The sequence below is a fragment of the Manis pentadactyla genome, chromosome 19 (assembly GCF_030020395.1).
Source record: "Manis pentadactyla isolate mManPen7 chromosome 19, mManPen7.hap1, whole genome shotgun sequence".
Taxonomy (NCBI): Eukaryota; Metazoa; Chordata; class Mammalia; order Pholidota; family Manidae; genus Manis; species Manis pentadactyla.
This window is the reverse complement of record NC_080037.1, coordinates 28918832-28943334: the sequence shown is the minus strand read 5'-3', so window position 1 is coordinate 28943334 and position 24503 is coordinate 28918832. Positions and strand designations below refer to the sequence as shown.

Sequence of the window (24503 nt, the reverse complement as noted above, 5' to 3'; positions counted from 1 at the left end):
CCACCATAGTTGGAATTTAAATAACACTTCTTCCAGTGTCTGATAGACAAGCAAATACACAAGTAAGGATATAGAAGATGTAAACATTATTAACCAAATTGAGCCTTTTTATATTTATAGAATAGAACCTTCAACTGCTGTAAGATACATATTTATCATCCCAAGATTACATGGAATACTCACCAAAATAGACCATAAAAAGTCTTAACAAATTTCAAAAGATTGAAAACTTTCTAAGTATGCTCCCCAGGAATGACCACTAGATATTGCTAACAGTAAATAACTGAAAATTCTCAAAAGTTTTGAGGTTAGGCAACACTTCTAAATAACTCATGGGTTAAAGAAGAAATCGCAATACAAATTAAAATATAATTTGAACTAAACCATAATAAAAAATAATGCATATCAAAATTTGTGAGATGATTAAAAGGGAAATTATACCATTAATGCATTAGAACAGTTGAGAATTATTACTCCTGGAGCTAAAAAATTAATTAAGTCTAAAGAAAAAGGAAAATAGTAAGTAAAGTTGAGAGCACAAAATACACTCCAGATTCTAGGTGATAAAGTATTTAAGCTGAAGATCCCTAAGCCTATAGTTGTCTTGCATGAATATTACTATATTTGCATCAGCTCATCTCCATGAACAAAAACAACCATAGGGTGGTTGAAACCCCAGAAGTGATGTCTGAGAGTAAAATTTTCATCAATTTTTTATTGAACCTATTGCTATACTCTTTATTATATATTATTTCTTGAAACAAAGTAAAATTGGCACTGGATAAGTCAACTGGATTGTGTGAATTTGACAATCTCAGTTTGAAACCTACTCTGGCAGTCTTGTAATGATAAACCAGTGGAAGTAAAATGGAATAAGTTGAATCCTTACTTTATCTATGAAGACACACAGACACATACACACAAATTCCATGTAGATTGAAGAGTGGATTTTAAAAATTTGAGAAAAAGCATAAAACTTCATGCTTTTATAATTTCTTTAGTGACCTGCTATATATGATGTGATATCATTTTTTTCTAGTTTTATTAAGAAGTAATTGACATACATAGCTATAATGTAAAGGCACAAAGCTTGATGGTTTGATTTATGTATATTGTGAAACAATTATCATAATAGGTTCAGCTAGTATCAGTCATCTCATATGGATACATAAAAAGAAAAATAACAAAACAATTTTTTCTCTTGTGATAAGAACTTTTAGGATTATTCTCTTAACTTTCCTATATATCAAACAACAGTGTTAAGTATGGTCATCATGTTGTACAATACATTGCTAGTACTTATCTTATAGCAGGAAATTTGTACCTTTTGACCAACTTCCTCTAATTACCTTTCCCCACTCCTTCTACCTCTGATAACCACGTCTGAATCTTTATCTATGAGTTTATTTGTTTTAGATTCCACATGTGAGATCATACAGTATTTTTCTTTGTCTGACTTATTTGCTTAATGCCTTCAATGTCCATCCACATTGTTGCAAATTGTTGGGATTCCTCATTTTTTATAGCTGAATAATATTCCATTGTGAAATAAATATATATATTCTTTAATCACTCACCTATTGATGGACACTTAGGTTGTTTCCATGTATTGACTATTGTTTTAATTTCTCCTGCTAGCTTGATATAGGCATGCAACTGATTTCTCTATATTTATTTTGTATTCTGCAAATTTAGTGAGTTAGTTTATTCATTCTAATGTTATTTTTTTGTGGAGTCTGCAGGATTTTCTATATATACCATCATGTCATCTGCAAATAGTGACAATTTTACTACTTACCAATTTGGATGCATTTTATTTCTTTGCCTTGTCTCATTGTTGTGGCTAGGGCCTCCATTACTAAACTGAATAAAAGTAGTGAGCATGGGCATCCTGTCTTGTTTCTAATGTAAGATGAAAAGCTTTTAGCTTTTCACCATTGAGTATGATGTTAGCTGTGTGTTTTATAGATGGCCTTTATTATGTTGAGTTATATCCCCTCTATACACACTTTCTTGAGAGTTTTTGTCATTAATGGGTGTTGAATTTTGTCAAATGCTTTTTTTATCATCTACTGAGATGATCATATGGTTTTTATCATTCCTTTGTTAAAGTGTTATACCATACACAGACACACACTTCAATAAAATTAGGAAAACAATGTATGAACAAAGAGAGAAGATTGACAAAGCAATAGAAACCATCAAAAAAAAACCCCAAACAACAATATATATAGGGAAAACAACCTAAGTGGTTAAAAAATATATGGAAAAGACCTAAGTATCTGCCTGAAAAAGAATTCAAAATAAAAGTCATAAGCATGCTGATAGAGCTACAGAGAAATATTCAAGAGCTAATGGATGAATTCAGAAGGGAGATGACTGAAAGGAAACAAACAATGGAGGGATTTAAAAGCAGATTAGGTGAGGTAGAGGAGACTGTAAATGGAATAGAAATTAGAGAACAGGAATACAGAGAAGCTGAAGCAGAGAGAGAAAAAAGGATCTCTAGGAATGAAGGAATATTAAGAGAACAGTGTGACCAATCCAAATGGAACAATATTCTCATTATAGGGCTACCAGAAGAAGATGAAGACATAAAAAGAGATGGGAAATGTCTTTGAAGAAGCAATTGCTGAAAACTCCCCCAATCTGGGGAAGGAAATAGTCTTTCAGCCCACGGAGGTCCACACATCTCCCAGCACAAAGGACCCAAGAAGGACAACACCAAGACATATAATAATTAAAAGGGCAAAAATCAAAGACAAGGACGGAGTATTAAAAGCAGCCAGAGAGAGAAAAAAGATCACCTACAAAAGAAAACCAATCAGGGTGTCATCAAACTTCTCAGCAGGAACCTTACAGGCCAGAAGAGAATGGCATGATATATTCAATGCAATGAAACAGAAGGCCTTAGAACCAAGAATACTCTACCTGGCAAGATTATCATTTAAATTTGAAGACAGGATTAAACAATTCCCAGATAAGCAAAACTTAAGGTAATTTACCTCTCACAAACCATCTCTACAGTGTATTTTAAAGGGACTGCCCTAGATGGAAGTATGCCTAAGACTAAATAGCTGTCACCAGAGAAAATAAAAGCACAAAAAAGGAAGTAGACCAACAAAATACCAACCAAATGCAAAATTAAATCAGCTAGTCAGTCAAGGCATAACCAAAGAGTAGAGAATATGACACCTAACATATAAAGAGTGGAGGAGGAAGAAAAAGAAGGGAGAGAAAAAGAATAATCAGACTCTGTTTATAATAGTGTAATAAACGAGTTAAGGGAGACTGCTAGATAGTAAGTAAGCTCCCCTTGGAACCTTTGGTAAGCATGAATCCAAAGCCTGCAATTGCAATAAGTACATATCTATTGATAATCACCCTAAATGTAAATGGACTGAATGCACCAATCAAAAGACATAGAGCCACTGAATGGGTAAAAATGCAGGACCCATCTATATGCTGCCTACAAGAGACTCACTTCAAACCCAAAGAGAAACAGAGACCAACAGTGAAGGGATGTAAAGAGATATTTCATGCAAACAATAGGGAGAGTAAAGCAGGTGTACTTCTATCAGACAAAATAGAATTCAAAACAAAGAAAGTAACAAGAGACAAAGAAGGATATTACATAATGATAATGATCAGTCCAGCAAGAGGATACAACCATTATAAATATCTATGCACCAAACACAGGAGCACCTACATATGTAAAACAAATACTAACAAAATTAAAGGAGGAAATAGAATGCAATACATTCATTTTAGGGGACTTCAACACTCCATTCACTCCAAAGGACAGATCAAACAGACAAAAAATAAGTAGAAAAACAGAGGCACTGAACAACATATTAGAACAGATGGATCTAACAGAACACTCCACCCAAAAGCAGCAGGATAAATATTCTTCTCAAGTGTACATTCAACATTTCCAGAATAGACCATGTACTAGGCCACAAAAAGAGCCTTGGTAAATTCAAAAATATTGAAATTATACCAACCAACTTCTTAGATCACAAAGGTATGAAACTAGAAATAAATTGTACAAATAAAACAAAAAGGTCACAAACATATGGAGGCCTAACAACATGCTTCTAAATAATCAATAGATCAATGACCATATTAAAACATAGATCAAGCAATATATGGGAACAAATAAAAACAATAGTGCAACACCCCAACAGTTCTAAGAGGAAAGTATATAGCAATCCAGGCCTATTTAAAGAAGAAAGAACAATACCAAATGAATAGTCTAATTTCACAATTATTGAAACTATAGAAAGAAGAACAAATGAGGCACAAAATTAGTAGACGGAGGGAATAATAAAGATCAGAAAAAAAATATATAAAATTGAGAAGAATAAAATAGAAAGAATTAATGAAACCAAGAGTTGGTTCTTTGAGAATATAAACAAAATAGATAACCACCTAGCCAGACTTATTAAAGTAAAAAGAGAATCTACACACTTAAACAGAATCAGAAATGAGAAAGAAAAATCACTACAGACACCACAGAAATACAAAGAATTATTAGAGAATACTATGAAAAATTATATGCTAGCAAACTGGAAACCTTGAAGAAATGGACAACTTTCTAGAAAAATACAACCTTCCAATACTGACCAAGGAAGAAACAGAAAATCTAAATGAACAGACCAATTACCAGCAATGAGATTGAATTGGGAATCAGAAAATTACCCAAAAACAAAACTTCCAGACCAAATGGATTCACTGCTGAATTTTATCAGACATTTAGAGAAGACATAATACTCATTCTCCTTAAAGTTTTCCAAAAAATAGAACAGGAGGGAATACTTCAAACTCATTCTATGAAGCCAGCATCACTCTAATACTAAAACCAGGCAAAGACACCACAAAAAAAGAAAACTACAGACCAATACCCCTGATGAACATAGATGTAAAAATACTCTACAAAATATTATCAAACCGAATTCCAAAACACATCAACAGGATTATACATCATGATCAAGTGGGATTCATCCCAGGGATGCAAGAATGGTACAACATTCGAAAATCCAACAACACCATCCAATATACCAACAAAAAGAAGGACAAAAACCACATGATCATCTCCATAGATGATGAAAAAGCACTTGACAAAATTTAACACTCATGATAAAAGCTCTCAACAAAATGGGTATAGAGGGCAAAGTACCCCTTAACACAATAAAGGCCATATATGACAGACCCACAGCCAACATCATACTTAACAGTGAGAAGCTGAAAGCTTTTCTTTTAAGATCAGGAACAAGACAAGGATGCCCACTCTCCCTGCTTCTATTCAACATAGTACTGGAGGTCCTAGCCAAGTCAATCAAACAACACAAAGAAATAAAAGGCATCCAGATTGGCAAAGAAGAAGTTTAACTTTCACTGTTTACAGATGACATGATATTGTAACATAAAACCCTAAAGAATCCACTCCAAAATTATTAGATCAAATACCTGAATTCATCAAAGCAGCAGGATATAAAAACAAAGCACAGAAATCTGTAGCATTCCTATAAACTAATGATGAAGTAGCAGAAAGAGAAATCAGGAAAACAATTCCATTCACAATTGCATCAAAAAGAATAAAATACCTAGGAACAAACCTAACCAAGGAAGTGAAAGACATATACCCTGAAAACTACAAGACACTCCTAAAAGAACTTAAAGAGGACACTAATAAATGGAAATTCATCCCATGCTCTTGGCTAGGAAGAATTAATATTGTCAAAATGGCCATCCTGCCTTAAGCAATCTAAAGATTCAATGCAGTTCCAATCAAAATACCTATAGCATTCTTCAATGAACTAGAGTAAATAGTTCTAAAATTCATATGGAACCACAAAAGACCCTGAATAGCTAAAGCAATCCTGAGAAGGAAGAATAAAGCTGGGGGGATTATGCTCTGCAACTTCAAGCTCTACTACAAAACCAGAGTAATCAAGAGAGTTTGATACTGGCACAATGGAAAAGACTACAGAGCCCAGATACTAACCCAAGCATATATGGTCAATTAATATATGACAAAGGAGCCATGGATATACAATGGGGAAATTACAGCCTCTTCAATAGCTGGTGTTGGCAAAACTGGACAGCTATATGCAAGAGAATGAAACTGGTTTATTGTTTAACCTCATACACAAAAGTAAACTCGAAATGGATTAAAGACTTGAATGTAAGTTATGAAACCATAAAACTCTTAAAAGACAACATAGGAATACATCTCCTGAATATAAGCATAAGCAACTTCTTCCTGAACCCATCTCCTTGAGAAAGGGAAACAAAAGGAGAAATGAACTCATGGGACTACATCAAACTAAAAAGTTTTTGTATGACAAAGGACACCATCAGTAGGACGAAAAGGCATCCTACAGTATGGGAGAATATATTCATAAATGATATATCCAATAAGGGGTTCACATCCAAAATACAGAATGAGCCTCATGTGTCAACAACCAAAAAGCAAATAGCCCAGTTTAAAAATGGGCAGAGGATCTGAACAGACACTTCTCCAAAGAAGAAATTCAGATGGCCAACAGGCACATGAAAAGATGCTCCACATCGCTAGTCATCAGAGAAATGCAAATTAAACCACAATGAGATATCACCTCATACCAGTTAGAATGGCCAACATCCAAAAGATAAATAACAACAAATGCTTGCCAGGATGTGGAGAAAGGGGAACCCTCCTTCACTGCTGGTGGGAATGTTAATTAGTTCAACCATTGTGGAAAGCAGTATGGAGTTTCCTAAAAAAACTAAAAATAGAAATACTGTTTGACCCAGGAATTCACCCTAAGAATACAAGATCACAGATTCAAAAGCACATATGCACCCCTATGTTTATTGCAGCACTATTTACAGCAGCCAAGAAATGGAAACAACCTAGGTGTTCATAAGTAGATGAAATGATAAAGAAGAGGTGGTACATATACACAATGAAATATTATTCAGGCATAAGAAGAAAAAAATCCTACCATTTGCAACAACATGGATGGAGCTAGAGGGTATTATGCTCGGTGAAGTAAGCCTGGTGGAGAAAGAAAATTACCAAATGATTTCACTCATCTGTGGAGTAAAACAACAAAGCAAAAACTGAAGGAGCCAAACAGCAGCAGACTCACAGAATCCAAGAATGGACTAACAGTTACCAAAGGGAAAGAGACTGAGGAGGATGGGTGGGAAGGGAGGGATAAGGGAATTAAGGGGCATTATGATTAGCACACATAATGTAAAGGGACACGGTGAAGGCAGTATAGCACAGAGAAGACAAGTAGTGATTCTATAGTATCTTTCTATGCTGATGGACAGTGACTGTAATAGGGTATGTGGTGGGGGCTTGATAATCGGGGGAATCTAGTAACCACAATTTTGCTCATGTGACTGTATATCAATAATACCATAATAAAAAAAATACTGTGGTGTATACTTAAAGTTTGATAAAAGATCAGATCTTAAGCATTCCAATCAACCACACACATGCAGAAAAGGATAACTATGTGATTTGATGGATACGTTAATGAACCTGATTTTGGTAAATATTTCACAGTGTGTACATATATCAAATCATCACATCTGTACCCATATATACATATATATATATATATATATATACATATACATACAATTTTTTCAATTGTACTCTGACAAGCTTGAAAAGAAAAGACAGTGGTTTTCAAACTATATTTAAAACAGAGTACTGAAAGTTATCTATAGGTGATATCTAAATTTAAATGCAGAAGATTTAAAGTAAGTAAAATGATGGAAATTTATCATCCAAACAAATACTATCAAAAGAAAGTTGGTGTCGCTATATTATTACCAAGCAAAATAGACATTAAGGCACATCAGAAGTTAAAAAAAGGCACTTTATAATGACAAAAAGTTCAACTACACAGAAAGATATTTTAAATGTGTAGCACCTACCAATAAGGCCACAAATACATACACATAGAGAGATTACAGTGGGAAAATCTAATACACTTCTTTGGTAATTGAAAGGGAAAAGGCAGGAAAAATAATCAATAAGGTTATAAAAGTTTCAAAAGCATATATAACAAATGATCTAATTTATATATAGAGAGGGCTTCCCCTAATAACATTTCATGAATCCATGAATCCATGAAATGTTTATGAAAATTGACCACACTAGGTGCAATGCAAGTCTTGATCAGTATCACAAAAATTACAGTTAAACAAAATATATTCTCCAACCCCCAGTGTTACAAGAAATAATGAAAAATTAACAAAAAAATCATGGTATGGTAAGTTACTAAATCTCTTTGTGTGATTCATTGAAGAAATTACAGTAGAAATTATTATTATTATTTTTTATTATTTTTATTATTTTTTATTTTAGTATCATTAATCTGCAATTACATGAACAACATTATGGTTACTACACTCCTCCCATCATCAAGTCCTCACCACATACCCCATTACAGTCACTGTCCAGAAATTATTTTTTATAATGAACAAGAACAAAAGTTCTATACAAGCTTTTGGTATAACACTTAACCATATTAACTGGGAGAAGAAGGAGTAAAAATTAATGAAGAGAGCAGCATATTTAAAAAGCTAGAATAGCTGTAATGGATTAATTAGTAAATAGAAAAGAATAACAAGAGTAGAAATAAATGAAAAAAATACATAATATATAAAGTATCAATAAAGTAATAATTTTTTGACAAGGTAAATAATATTGATAAAAATCTGGCAAAACTGATCAAGGTATAAAAAAATAGAGAAGGCACAAATAACCATGAGCAGGAATGAAAAAGGGATATCACTACAAAGCTTGCAAACACCAAAAGGATTCTACCAGAATATTTTAAAGAGCTATTTGTCAATATATTTAAAAATACTTACAAAATAGACAAATTTATAAAAGAAAATGTGACAATAAAACTGACTCACAGAGATTTTAAAAACCTTTGGTTCAATAAGCTAAACATACTGTATTTAGCCTCAGTTTGCAGAAGTGCCCTCACCAGCTACTTCTCCAAAACATACAAGGAAAAATGATATTGCTGTTAAAACTGAGAAGGCTAGTTAAAAAAAGATAAGGGGTAAAGGACTTGAACATGCATTTCATGAAAAAGAAAATCCAAGAGATAAACTTATTAAAAATTACGTAAACTGAAACTGAAAATTAAAACCATAATAAACCATGAATAAAATAACATTACTGGCAAAAAATAAAATCTAAAATATCTCAGTATTTGGTAAGAATGTGGAACATTTAGGAACCACTGGTAAGAAGAACAATTGGAATCACAAGAGAAAAGAGTTTAGCAACCAAGAGTGAAGTTGAAGATATGCATCATTTATTACTCAGCAATTATATTCCTAGGAATCTATCCTAGAGAAATAATGCACATGTGAATCAGATTTTGTGGATGTTAATATTTATGGTCATATGATTTTTAATAGTCAAAATGGAAATAATTCCATGTACATCAACAGTTGAATAGTATATCCATGCAGTGGAATAATACACCAATGCCACAAAATGACATAAAAAGAAAAAATAATAATCACATGAAGTAAAAAACCATGAGCGTACATCAAATATTACATGATTATTTCATCCATATAAAAATTAAGAACAGAGAAAGATGGCAGGATGAGAGGAGAGACAGAGGCTTCCTCCTAAAACTGGATATAATTAGAAAATATAGTTGGCACAACTAATCCTGAAAGAGCAACAGGAAAGAGTTCAGCGCCAGATTGCACACACCTGGAGAAAAGAGCAGACCTCACTGAATGGGGTAATGTACCAGAGCTTTGGCTCAGTGGGACCTGAGCCCTTCCCCCACACCAGCTCACTGGCAGGAAGAAGAGAAATGGAGCAGGGAGGGAGTGGAAGGCCTGGGACTGCTGAACACCTAGCTCCAGAGATCTGCACTGGGAGCACAAACCTACATTTCATGGTGCTTTCATGATACTCGCATGACTACCGGGTTGGAAAGTTAATACAGTAAGAGTTCCTGGGGAGACTGGGATTCTGGCTGCTTGTGGAAAGCAGGGATCCATATCCGGCTGCTCTGGGACAAAAGCTTGTATCTGTGTGCTCGGCCCACTGGTTCAGGCAGTGGAGACAGGCACAGCAGCCGGGAAGCAGGGAACAGCTCTTTCCTCCCCCCAGGCACCAATACCGCTCCCCTGCGACCCCTGACATTGCTTCAGGGGCTCAGCAGCTCCAGAATAGAGCTTCTGGACACTAGAGGGCACCACATAGAAATATGAAATGCCAAAGAAACCTGGTCCAGAGTAAAATTATTAATACAACTCCCAAGAAAGATTTAAATGATATGGACCTTGTGACTTTTCCTGAAAGGGAGTTCAAAATAAAAATCATCAACGTGCTAATGGAAGTGTGAAAAGACATCCAAGAACTTAGGAATGAATTCAGGTCGGAGATCCAATTGTTGAAGAGCACGACGGAGGGTATTAAAAGCAGGTTGGATAGAGTGGAGGAGACGATAAATGAAATAGAAACTAGAGAAGAGGAGTACAAAGAAGCTGAGGCACAGAGAGAAAAAAAGTTCTCTAAGAATGAAAGAATATTGAGAGAACTGTGTGACCAATCCAAATGGAACAATATTCGCATTATAGGGACACCAGAAGAAGAAGAGAGAGAAAGGGGTAGGAAGTGCCTTTGAGAAGGTAGTTGCTGAAAACTTCCCCAATCTGGGGAAGGAGATAGTCTCTTAGGCCATGGAGATGCACAGATCTGCCAACACAAGGGACCCAAGGAAGACAACACCAAGACACATAGTAATTAAAATGGAAAAGATCAAGGATAAGGACAGACAGTTAAAAGTAGCCAGAGACAGAAATAAGATCACATACAAAGGAAAGCCCATCAGGCTAACATCAGACTTCTCAGCAGAAACCTTACAGGCCAGGAGGGAGTGGCATGATGTATTTAATGCCATGAAGCAGAGGGGCCTTGAACCAAGATTACTTTATCCAGCAAGATTATCATTTAAATTTGAAGGAGGGATTAAACAATTTCCAGATAAGCAAAAGCTGAGAGAATTTACCTCCCAAAAACCATCTCTACAGTCTATTTTGGAGGAACTGCTATAGATGGAAGTGTTCCTAAGGTTGAATAGCTTTCACCAGAGGTAATAAAACCAAAGTAAAGAAAGTAGAATAGCTAATTACTAAGAAAATGCAAAATTAAATGAACTATCCCAAAGACAATTAAGGGATAGACAAAAAGTACAGAATATGATACCTAATATATAAAGAATGGAGGAGGAAGAAAAAGGAGGAGAAACAGAAAAGAACCTTTAGATTGTGTTTGTAACAGCATACTAAGTGGTTTAAGATAGACTCTTAGATAGTAAGGAAATTAACCTTGAACATTTGGTAACCACGAATCTAAAGCCTGAAATGGCAATAAGTACATACCTATCGATAATCACTCTAAATGTAAATGGACTGAATGCACCAATCAAAAGACATAGAGTCACTGAATGGATAAAATAACAAGACCCATCTATATGCTGCTTACAAGAGACTCACCTCAAAATGAAAGACATGCACAGACTAAAAGCCAAGGGATGGAAAAAGATATTTCATGCAAACAAGAGGGAAAAAAAAGCAGGTATTGCAGTACTAGTACCAGACAAAATAGACTTCATAACAAAGAAAGTAACAAGAGATAAAGGAGGACATTACATAATGATAAAGGGGTCAGTCCAACAAGATGATATAACCATTGTAAATATATATGCACCCAACACAGGAGGAACAGCATATGTGAAACAAATACTAACAGAACAAAAGGAGGAAATTGAATGCAATGCATTCATTCTAGGAGACTTCAACACACCATACACTTCAAAGGACAGATCCACCAGACAGAAAATAAGTAAGGACATGGAAGCACTGAACAACACACTAGAACAGATGGACCTAATAGACATCTATAGAACTCTACATCTAAAAGCAACAGGATACACATTCTTCTCAAGTGAACATGGAACATTCTCCAGAATAGACCACATATTAGGCCACAGAAAGAGCCTCAGTAAATTGCAAAAGATTGAAATACTATCCACCAACTTTTCAGACCACAAAGGTATAAAACTAGAAATAAATTGTACAAGGAAAGCAAAAAGGCTCACAAACACATGGAGGCTTAACAACATGTTCCTAAGTAATCATTGGATCAACGACCAAATTAAAATGGAGATTCAGCAATATATGGAAACAAATGAAAACAGCAACACAAAGCCCCAACTTCTGTGGGATGCAGCAAAAGCAGTCTTAAGAGGAAAGTATATAGCAATCCAGGCATATTTAAAGAAGGAAGAACAATCCCAAATGAATAGTCTAATGTCACAATTATCAAAATTGGAAAAAGAAGAACAAATGAGGCCTAAGGTCAGCAGATGGAGGGACATAATTAAGATCAGAGAAGCAATAAATAAAACTGCGAAGAATAAAACAATAGAAAAATCAATGAAACCAAGAGCCAGTTCTTCAAGAAAATAAACAAAATAGATAAGCCTCTAGCCAGACTTATTAAGAGAAAAAGAGAATCAATACACATCAACAGAATCAGAAAAGAGAAAGGAAAAATCACCACGGACCCCACAGAAATACAAAGAATTATTAGAGACTACTATGAAAGCCTATATGCTAACAAGCTGGAAAATCTAGAAGAAATGGACAACTTCCTAGAAAAATACAACCTTCCAAGACTGACCAAGGAAGAAATAGAAAATCTAAACAAACCAATTACCAGCAGAGAAATTGAAGTGGTAATCAAAAAACTACCCAAGAATTAAACCCCAGGGCCAGATGGATTTACCTCGGAATTTTCTCAGAACTACAGAGAAGATACAGTACCCATTGTTCTTAAAGTTTTCCAAAAATTAGAAGAGGAAGGAATACTCCCAAATTCGTTCTATGAAGCCGACATTACCCTAATACCAAAACCAGGCAAAGACCTCACCAAAAATGAAAATTACAGACCAATATCCCTGAAGAACGTTGATGCAAAACTAATCAACAACATATTAGCAAACTGAATTCAAAAATATATAAAAAGGATCATACACCATGACCAAGTGTGCTTCATCCCAGGGATACAAGGATGGTACAACATTCGAAAATCCATCAACATCATCCACCACATCAATAAAAAGAAGGACAAAAACCACATGATCATCTCCATAGATGCTGAAAAAGCATTCGACAAAATTCAACATCCATTCATGATAAAAACTCTCAACAAAATGGGTATAGAGGGCAAGTACCTCAACATAATAAAGGCCATATATGACAAACCCACAGCCATCATCATACTGAACAGCGAGAAGCTGAAAGCTTTTCCTCTGAGATCGGGAACAAGACAGGGATGCCCACTCTCCCCACTGTTATTCAGCATAGTACTGGAGGTCCTAGCCATGGCAATTAGACAAAACAAAGAAATACAAGGAATCCAAGTTGGTAAAGAAGAAGTTAAACTGTCACTATTTGCAGATGACATGATATTGTACATAAAAAACCCTAAAGACTCCACTTCAGAACTTCTAGAACTGATATCAGAATACAGCAAAGTTGCAGGATACAAAATTAACACATATAAATCTGTGGCTTTCCTATACACTAACAATGAACTAATAGAGAAATTAGGAAAACAATTCCATTCACAATTGCATCAAAAAGAATAAAATACTTAGGAATAAACCTAACCAAGGAACTGAAAGACCTATATCCTGAAAACTGTAAGACACTCTTAAGAGAAATTAAGGAGGTCACTAACAAATGAAAACTCATCCCATGCTCTTGGCTAGGAAGAATTAATATCATCAAATGACCATACTGCCCAAAGCAATATACAGATTTGATGCAATCCCCATCAAATTACCAACAGCATTCTTCAACGAACTGGAACAAATAGTTCAAAAATTCATATGGAAACACCAAAGATCCCGAATAACATAAGCAATCCTGAGAAGAAAGAAAAAAGTGGGGGGATGATGCTCCCCAACTTCAAGATCTACTACAAAGCCACAATAATCAAGACAGTTTGGTACTGGCACAAGAACAGAGCCTCAGACCAGTGGAACAGAATAGAGACTCCAGACATTAATCCAAACATATATGGTCAATTAATATGTGATAAGGGAGCCATGGATATACAATAGGGAAATGACAGTCTCTTCAACAGATGGTGCTGGCAAAACTGGACAGCTACATGTAAGAGAATGAAACTGGATCACTGTCTAACCCCATACACAAAAGTAAATTCTAAATGGATCAAAGACCTGAACATAAGTCATGAAACCATGAAACTCTTAGAGAAAACATAGGCAAAAATCTCTTGGACATAAACATGAATGACTTCTTCATGAGCATATCTCCCCAGGCAAGGGAAACAAAAGCAAAAATGAACAAGTGGCACTATATCAAGCTGCAAAACTTCTGTACAGCAAAGGATACCATCAATAGAACAAAAAGGTACCCTACAGTTTGGGAGAATATATTCATAAATGACAGATCCGATAAAGGGTTGACATCCAAAATATATAAAGAGCTCACGCACCTCAACAAACAAAAAGTAAATAATCCAATTAAAAAATGGGCAGAGGAGCTGAACAGACAGTTCCCCAAAGAAGAAATTCAGATGGCCAACAGGCACATGAAAAGATACTCCACATAGCTAGTCATCAGAGAAATGCAAATTAAAACCACAATGAGGTATCACCTCACACCAGTAAGGATCGCCACCACCCAAAAGACAAGCAACGACAAATGTTAGTGAGGTTGTAGAGAAAAGGGAACCCTCCTACACTGCTGGTGGGAATGTAAATTAGTTCAACCATTGTGGAAAGCAGTATGGAGGTTCCTCAAAATGCTCAAAATAGAAATACCATTTGACCCAGGAATTCCACTTCTAGGAATTTACCTAAGAATGCAGCACTCCAGTTTGAAAAAGACAGATGCACCCCTATGTTTATCGCAGCACTATTTACAAAGCCAGGAAATGGAAGCAACTTAAGTGTCCATCAGTAGATGAATGGATAAAGATGTGGTACATATACACAGTGGAATATTACACAGCCATAAGAAGAAAACAGATCCTACCATTTGCAACAACATGGATGGAGCTAGAGGGTATTATGCTCAGTGAAATAAGCCAGGTAGAGAAAGACAAGTACCAAATGATTTCACTCATATGTGGAATATAAGAACAAGGAAAAGCTGAAGGAACAAAACAGCAGCAGAATCACAGAACCCAAGAATGGACTAACAGTTACCAAAGGGAAAGGGACTGGGGAGGATGGGTGGGAAGGGAGGGATAAGGGTGGGAAAAAATAAAGGGGGCCTTACGATTAGCACGTATAATGTTGTGGGGGGGGCACAGGGAGGGCTGTGCAACACAGAGAAGACAAGTAGTGATTCTACAGCATCTTACTACACTGATGGACAGTGACTGTAATGGGGTTTGTTGGGGGTACTTGGTGAAGGGGGGAGCCTAGTAAACCTAATGTTCTTCATGTAATTGTAGATTAATGATAACAAAATGAATAAAATAAAATTAAGAACACAGCTATATATTAGGGGTATGTACATAGGCAGTGAAATTATGAAAGAAAAGCCAGAGTGTAATTAACAAATACTAAGAAAATGTTTTCTTCTAGTGGAAAGTTAGAGATATTTAGAAGAAACTCACAGGGACTTTTCTGGGATCCTGGGAATGGATAATTATAATCATTTGTAATACAGTGCATTCATATCTTATTCACTCATATATTTTACAATAAAGATATTAAAGATTTTATATAGAGTCTCCATATAAAATGTGATCCTTATTTTGCAATAAATTAAATAACTAATGAAATACCAAAAGAACAAAGGAAATGAATAAAAAATGCATGCCTATGGATTATAATTGATAATATTTTTGATACTGCCTACAGTTTAATTTAGATATAACTACCATTAATAAGATTATTACATTAGTAGACCCCAACACATTACTTTTAAAAATGGCAAATTCAAAGATACTGATTACCAAACATATTTATTGTTTTACTTACATTATTAAACTCCTTTCTTGTTTTTACAATGGCTTAATTCTATTTTAGTAGTTCTTTTTAAAAAGCAAAGGGGAAATAATTAGTTGAATCCCAGCATGAAACATCATTTAAAAAATATTTTACCATATTACACAGAAGCACTGTATGAAAATACATTTTCATGTAACAAATGATACTTGATAGTGCTTTCATATGTGTTAATTGTTTGAAGTTCTTGCAAATTTTTAGCATATTTATGTTAGGGAACTTTGTAATAATTCCACATTTGTTTTGATTTAAAATTATAAAATTTAAGTAAATATACTTTTACTCCACAAGATGGTGCTAATACCCTATTATAAAAAACACACAGTGTACACCCCATCTCAAACACCCCCCACAAAAGCCCTCGTTTTTGTGTTTTTTTAAATTTAATGTTCATGTTTTTAGAAATCTTTTGTTTATAATTATAATATTATAACTATAATTAGGGTAATATACATTTTTTTTACTTTAGAAATTCACATCACTTCATGGCAGTTAGGTTATTATAAAAATAAGTTAAGAATAAATAGAACTATTTTCCACAAATACATTAACATTTTGATAAACTTAGTTCCTATCTTGTTTTTAAGCTACTGCGCAGGAAAGTGATAACATTTTTCAAAATATATTTACATTATTTTTGTTAAAGTAATCAATCTATCAAAAGACTAATCCATCTACAAAATATTCACAGCAATCTATCCACAAAAAAATTCAGCCCATTCACTAGTCAGAGGTAAATGCTTTTACTTTTAGTTGTTGTTTTATTTCCAGATAATATATTTATACCTCTAATTCTTGATTTTTCAAATTTAGTTAATTGCTTTTAATAACCAGATATGAAAGACAAGGATACGTCTTTTTCACATAATCTTCCTACCAGCTTCTCACAGCATATACTCTGTGTATATGCTTACCATATATCTAGAGTCTCATTGTTTACACTCTTTACCTCAAATAATACTTAAAATTTTTATGCTTTTTCTATGAACTTTAAATGGCATCTCTTGAGTCTGTAAGAAAGGATATTATCACCTTTATTCCATTTTTCCGTCTTCTCACTGCTATCTCCAAACTCTTAGTTCTGATCATTATTTGTCACCTTGACTATGAAACAGCCTAACTAGCTTCCAAATCTCCACTTCCCCATTTTCTACAGAACTACAAGGAATTTTTGCAAAATTTGTCACGTCACTCCTGTGATTAAAATTCTTCTATGACTTTTCCTCTTATATGACATTTCAAACCTCAGACCTTGGCTCTGGAACTCCTTGTCTGGCTATTGTCATTCCCTAATCTCATCTTGTCACCTCTACCATTTATTCACTGTGCCAAAGCCACTGTGGTTTGTTTGCTTACATTTTGTTGATCATCTTAAATTCTTTTCCCCTTAAGTCTTTTGCACATGTTTTCTCCTCGTAAAACACTTTAACACAGACTTTTGAGGCTGGCTTTGCTTCATCTTTCAGATTCTACTGAAATCTTATTTATTCAAAGTGATCTACTTATCTCAGTCTCCAAACCCAGCCTGGCTAAAGTCTACATACCACACCACTTCACTTCTGTTATTTTCCCTAAGTCCCTACTTGACTTCCTTCACAACGGAGTTCACAATTCACAGCCCAACTAGTCAAACTGTTTGCCTGTATGTAAAACAACCAAATTTACTTGAATTAAATTGGCAGTTCTTGAAGAAATAAAGCAGGAACTTATTAAACAGGTAGCATAAAAACATTTTCAAAAGTATGGAAATATTTTTGAGGTAGGATTTACCTTAAACTTTAAAAATTATTTTTGAATAACCATCTCATTTCTCAAGTTCTAAGTTAATGTGTTAGCTGAGGTTTCTTATGTCAAATATTTACTTGGGTTTAAACAATGTGTTCATCTTATGTGTTTACATAGTCATTTAAATGCTAATTTTTTATAAGACACTAGTTGGATGAACTTTTTATTCACTTGTCCTTTAAATTTTCCAATTTAAAGTTATTCAGTCCCTAAATTAAGGAGTACAAGTGGATTTGGCTTTTGGACAGGAGTAAGATTCATTTTGCTTTGACTTGAGGGACAGTGTTATAATAGTTTGGTCAAAGATAAAGACAAATGTACTTGATATTTAGTAATGATCACTTACTTAATTTTTTCACTTTCATATTTTAAGGGAATATAATTGACTTACAAACACAGAACAAGTTACTTGTTTTTAATGTCAAAATAGCTATAAACTCGTCTTTAAAAAGTGTTCTTAATCACATGAACTAACTCATGATAAAATTATGTATTTGAGAAAACCTTAACCAAGGTTGTATTAGATTGCTTTGGTAGACTACTAGTGGTCTCTTTGTTCAATTGCTCTATTTTTTGTAAAATAATTTTGGGAGAAAAGAACAGAAGACTACTTTTTAAATAGTCTAATTTTAAACTAAGTAGATATTAGAGAATATATTTTAAGGTAAAACTAAAAATCAACTTGGAAAAAATAAAGCAAGTGGACAAAACAGATATAACAAAAGTAGGCATTTTATGTTAAATTTCTTTCCTATCTTCTTATTGGTATATGTATATATTACATAGATATGACATGATCCAATTAGCTTTCAAAATAACAGATATTTAGATTTTTACAAATAACATTAGAATAATCAAAGGTATTTTGGAAAGTAATATATACACCCATGTAAAGAATATATCAGTAGCAATAAAGTTTTTAAAAAATAAGCTCTAGAAAAAAACAGATCATGTATTTAATAAGCACTGAGGAAATAAAATTATATTTTTAAGATTTGAAAAGATGATTATACAATTTCTTTCTAAAAATTCACAGTGAAAAAGAGCATGAAGATAATTCCAGGGTGATATAAAGCAAATGGGAGTATAAGTGATAGCTCTAAGAAACTGAGCAGAATCATATATATATATATAATAATTAGGGTTGAAACAAGTTACTATCAGGATACATGCTGAAATATTCCACTGAGATAAAGTTTCTTGAAATGTGTAGTGTTTGTATAATTAATACCTAATGCCAATTATTGTTCAAGTTAAAAATATTAGCTTCTTAAAATAAGTTGTTAGTATATGTGGAATAATTTTCATAAGCCTTCACTGTTTGCCGTAGAAAGGAGCCAAGTCACACGGTAACATACTCATGAGAACACTGAAAATTCTGTAGCAGGAATAATTTAGCATCTGAATAATTATCCTGACAATTTTTGGGCTAAGTATTAAAAGATAAAGAAAGGAAAAACAATACACAGTATACTCAATTTGATTTGGAGTACTTGTAGGAGTTTGATTGATAGAAGAGTTAGAAAAGACAATTTCAGTCCTCCAGTTTTATAAAACTACTGTTAGTTCTTTGTATAAACACTTGATGTATCCTTAGTCTTGACTCATCTGGTTAATGCCTAGTTAACTTTCAAAACCCACCCTAGATGCCATTGCAACCCTGACGTATTTCTCTCTCTTAATTGCACCTTTTAAAATCCAAGTCCTCAATAGAAGTGGGAGAGGTCCCACTCCATCCTCTTATTCCAATTTGGGTTTCTTGCCTTCCCTAAGTGATCCTAGAGTCTCTTTTGTTCAACTCTATCACAATACTCAGTACAATAAAATACAATAATCATTCCTTTTGTTTTCCCCACTAAGAGACCTCCTTTTGTCACCTGGCACTTAACGGTCAAAAAAATTATTGAATGAAGAAATGAAAGAATAAATGAATGAATATGGAACTATCTTGTTGCCTTTTCCAGTTTATCTTTAGATTATGGATAAGCTGTGGAAAGGGCATTGTAAACAGTAGCAAATGTATAAGAGAAGAGAAGACAGAGGGGGAACTGTTTAGTGCACTTAATTCTCTGTTGCATGAACCTAAGAAACTCTAACATCTGTAATTCCACTGTTCATCGTGTCTATATGTCTTAAGCTTTAATTTATGTTATACTTTTTGAAATCAAGAGCCATTTTAATTTAGCTCAAAAAACTTGGGATCTTCTGAAGGAATATTTCTATAATCATTTTAATATCTATTACATTTTCTGGTTAACAAGGTTTATGAGAAACCTGGCTCTCTGTTACAATGTCAAAGCAAAAAAAAATAACCTGTCAAATCGATATTTTTCCTTTCTTTTATTATTTTTGTGATTTTTTCTGTTTCATTACCTCATTTTCTCTGAGCTGTTTTTATAAAGTTTCCTTATAATTTTAACTTAAAATGTAACACTGTTTATTTCCAGTTACATCCTTTTCTTTTCATGCACTATGCTCTGAAACCAGTTAAAGTTGTTAAGAAATGGGTGCACTCTAAAAATTTAGTTAAATGGACACTGGATAGATTTGTTGGCAGGATCTTACAGTCACAGGCTCGGTGGTGGATGGTGTGTGTAGTGAGGAGGAGGCACAGCTGGGAGGAAGGAGAGGTGGTAAAGGCTGAAGTAAAATCAGGAATTGAGCTTTGAAATAAAAGTGGATTGATTCAGACGTTGGCTCAAGCCCTAGCAATCAAAGGCCGAAAAATGGAGAATCTTCACTAACCTCTGAGTCAACTTATGTTTGGGAACTTGTATCGAGCTAAGAATAATTTTAGCAAAACTTAAATAATTCATTTCTGGTTTAATATTATATGCAGATAACAGAGTAGCCTGTGGATCCCCAGGAAATGCCTGGCTTGCAGTTGGTAAGGCCTGCCTGGGCGCCCCTCTTCTTTCTGTGACATTCCTGGGAGCATCGGTTCTGCCCCTTCCTCAACGTGCACGGCACAGCGGTCCGTCAGTCAGATCCGTCACAGCTGCAAACACCTCAGCCTCCAGGACGTCTTAGTCCTCTTCTTATCCTTTTCCTCATCCATTTCTGCATTTCCCCACTACGATTGTTGCAGAAAATTTATCAACTTAAAATAATTCACAGTAATATGTGATGAATACTACTAAATTTAACTATCCCAAAGTATTTATTCAGAGTATTCATCATTTCACATGATTTTGGATTGGTTGAATGTATGGTACTATCAATGTGTAAGACATTTTAGGAGAGAATATTGAATACAACTTGCCTTTTACACCTTTAAATCATGACATATAGGAAATTCCCATACTACTATCTTTGAAAATGTGGGGTTTGGGGGGCAGATGTGGGGAGTTCTTATTTATCACACTGGAATTAAAACAAAATTTAGGATTACAAATCACTACCATGATTTTCTGGATTAGATAACTATGCATATCAAAATATTCATATAGCCTTATGATTTTTTAAATTAATTTATAATTCATTCTTGTGATTTTCATAATATCAATTTTTCTTCCATATTAAGGTTAACCCAAATTTGAAACCATCTGATACTTGCAACAGTATTCTCTTTCTGATGGACTAGATGCTCTTTTTTTGATCTGTAATATATTTTAGGTCCTAAAAGAACTTTTTTGCCCTTCAGATATCTCCAGAATTAGAAAACATATATCTTTCCAAACAACATAGTCACACTGGACATGTTTCAGTAGGCATTCACTTTAATCAGTCTAGAATTCCTGGCTGTGGCTACTTTAAAAAAGTGTACACTTCTTAGAACCTAAATCTAAAATATCTGCTTGAAAAGCTTGGTCATAATATGTTCCAGAAAATAGAAACTATCTGATGAACTGTTATTCTAAATTTGTCTTGTAAATTTGACCAGGTTCTTAGCAACCTGTGGTGATTCTCTCATCCATGACCTTTTACAGAAAGGAAGGAACAATGTTCTTATACAATTAGGAATGTGAATGCAGAGAAACTATTTAATTGAAAAGGTACTACTTGCTCTTTAATATTTAAAAAACGGAGAGAAAAAAACAAAGATGAGCTAATAAATTCTTCCTGTTGGTTATTATTCCTCTTTTTTTAGGGGCAAATAGTATGTTTTGAGGAATGTTCACTCTTAACAGGGCAGAGGCAACTTACGAAATTCTAAAATGTTTTCTAGTTGAGTAGAGCAGATTGTGATTCTGCTTTACTCTTTTGTTTTGTGTATTCAAACTGTCTTCTCATTTTCTCAATTAGTATTTCTCAATATCTCAATTTAGTCTTCCATATTTATTTCTACCTGGGAAATAAAAACAGGTAAATGTTGAAGTATATATGGATATTTAAATGATCAAGGTTGCTCTGTTGAGTAAAATTTGTTATATAGTAGATTGATAGACTTGATTGACATTTCAAACTAATTTACTTTTAGAATTATTTGGGAAACAAGGAATAAAATAGCAGTTCTAAATCTACTGAAAATTCATGTAATTTTTCTCTGCTAGCTTTTACATTATGTGAAAATCATGAGACTAACTTAAGTGTAGCTTTAAATACTAAAGTTCTACTTTATCTGTTAAGAAGTAGCCAGATTTACAGTCATTCTCCCTATGACATATATAGTTCTAATGCTCAACTGCCAAAAGAAACTGATAATCTCATTTAACATACACTAACAAAATATAAAATACAAGTGAAGTGAGTCAGCAGGAATCAATTATGTAAGCAAGAAATTTGAATCACTGTTATTTAATTTTGATAACATACTTTCTAGCATCAAATTTTAATATTTCAAATTCCATTTTCTAATCACTTAAAGTTTAATTGAACTTGTTATGATTCTTGAATTTTAAACATGAGCTAGAAAAAAGTCTTCCTTATGTGACAAATGATATCTACATAAAAACACTGAAAGCATTATCTAAATAGTGAAACAAAATATTTCCATTAAAGAAAAGACAATTATGTTTGCTATGATTGGTAACATTAACATTGTTTCAGAACTCTTTGCAGTAAAATGATATTTTACTTTTGAATATGAATTGTAGTATTTATATGTGCACAGAAATGATTTTATGCCTAGTTTAAAAAGTGGCTAGATATAAGGCTTACAAGCTAAAAATTAAGCAACAGCATATGAAAATTTATAACAGAAAAAAGGTTGTATCTTTCAAAAAAGTATTAAACATATTTAAAGAAACAAAGAATTACTACAGGATATAACTGAAAAAGTTATCTGCCTTTATACTCTAGATTGAAAGACCCTGAAGGATAGAGCTTTTGTATTATTTGCTAATACTTCTCAGTGTTTAGAGCCTGACATGAAATAAACTATCAATAAAAGTTTGTTGACTTAGAAAAAGTTTTAGAAATTTGTGAATGATATGTAATTCGTTTGGTTTAAAAATGTCAATAAAATATCTGCCACAAATTAGTTACCTATCATGATCTAGGAAACTAAGTTTCCCCAAGAAAAAAAAATTTTAATATACCAACAAATAGTGATAGAATTAAACTTAATTATGAATCCAGAAAGTTTAACTGATATCAGAAAAAAAACCTCCTACAATCAGATTCACTACTCTTAAAAACTGCTTTTCTAGAAGGTATTTTATATACAACCACAAAAAAAAACGATTGAACAATTTAGATATTACAAAGATTACATATTCAGTTTTTTTTTAATTTATGTAGTATTTTCATTCTAATGATACAAATAATGTTTGTCTACAAGACTTTTAAGGCCATGACAACATCAGCTGTAAATGATAAATGAATTTTTGATCAAGAAGAGTTAATATCTATATTTGAAATCAACCCAATCATTATATTATTTGAAGGTTCTTATTTAATTTATGGTGTGGTTTTATATATGTTCATATACTTGTTTAGTGCTTTCAGGTAAAGCATTTTGGTAAAAATTTTATGCAAAATAGTGAACTGCATTTTATGATAATTACAAGGAAAATGATTATCACATTAAAATTTTCAAAAATGTTAAAACAGCTGAACTTTTACATTAAATAAAATGATGAATAACCAGATTTAATAAGTTACTTATATTTTTAAATTTAACAATGTCAACAGCCACTCACACATTAAGCTAAGAGCAGTAATTAAATTCACATTTTCTAGACCAAATTTTTATTAACACTGTGAAAATCCTATTAGAAAATGTTTATAATGTAGAAAAAATCTTCCTTATTTACTCTTACCTTGTGCTACACAAACAGTCCATAACATAATCCACACAATCTTCATTTGAAATCTCATTTTGGGATCTTTTAGGAGTACATTTAATAGCTTATGCTGCTCACACTGTAAGCTTTTCCTCTGATAAAAATTGTGAGTAGAGTCAGAAAGCACTTGCTCCAAAAGGAAGTTGAAACACAGCCTAGGAATTAAAGAGATTATTAGATGCCCCACCCACTGGAAACTTTTGCAAAGTAGAAGAAAAAAAATCAATCATAAGCCCCAGGAATACCAGTTTAAACCTGATTCTTACTCCTACTGAATGTTAATGCTGTGGCCTGCTTTTGATTTGTTGTTATAAATCCAGACATGTCCTCCATTGAAACAAATTCAGGTTCTTGGAATGCAGTTTTTGCAAAACAGTAACTGGTG

General features: G+C 33.5%; 1 protein-coding gene across 3 annotated transcripts in view; it reads right to left on the bottom strand.

Moving 5' to 3' along the window:
* CFH (complement factor H) overlaps window positions 1-24290 on the bottom strand; it is a 104840-nt gene extending 80550 nt beyond the window's left edge. The window contains exon 1 of one of the 3 annotated variants that reach the window (XM_036919698.2): window positions 24095-24290. In XM_036919698.2, the coding sequence (XP_036775593.1) occupies window positions 24095-24152 (58 nt within the window). In that variant the 5' untranslated portion in view covers window positions 24153-24290. The remainder of the gene's footprint in view (window positions 1-24094) is intronic. The other 2 variants (XM_036919696.2, XM_036919697.2) reach the window with 2 other exon arrangements.
* Between the last annotated feature and the right edge of the window lie 213 nt (window positions 24291-24503).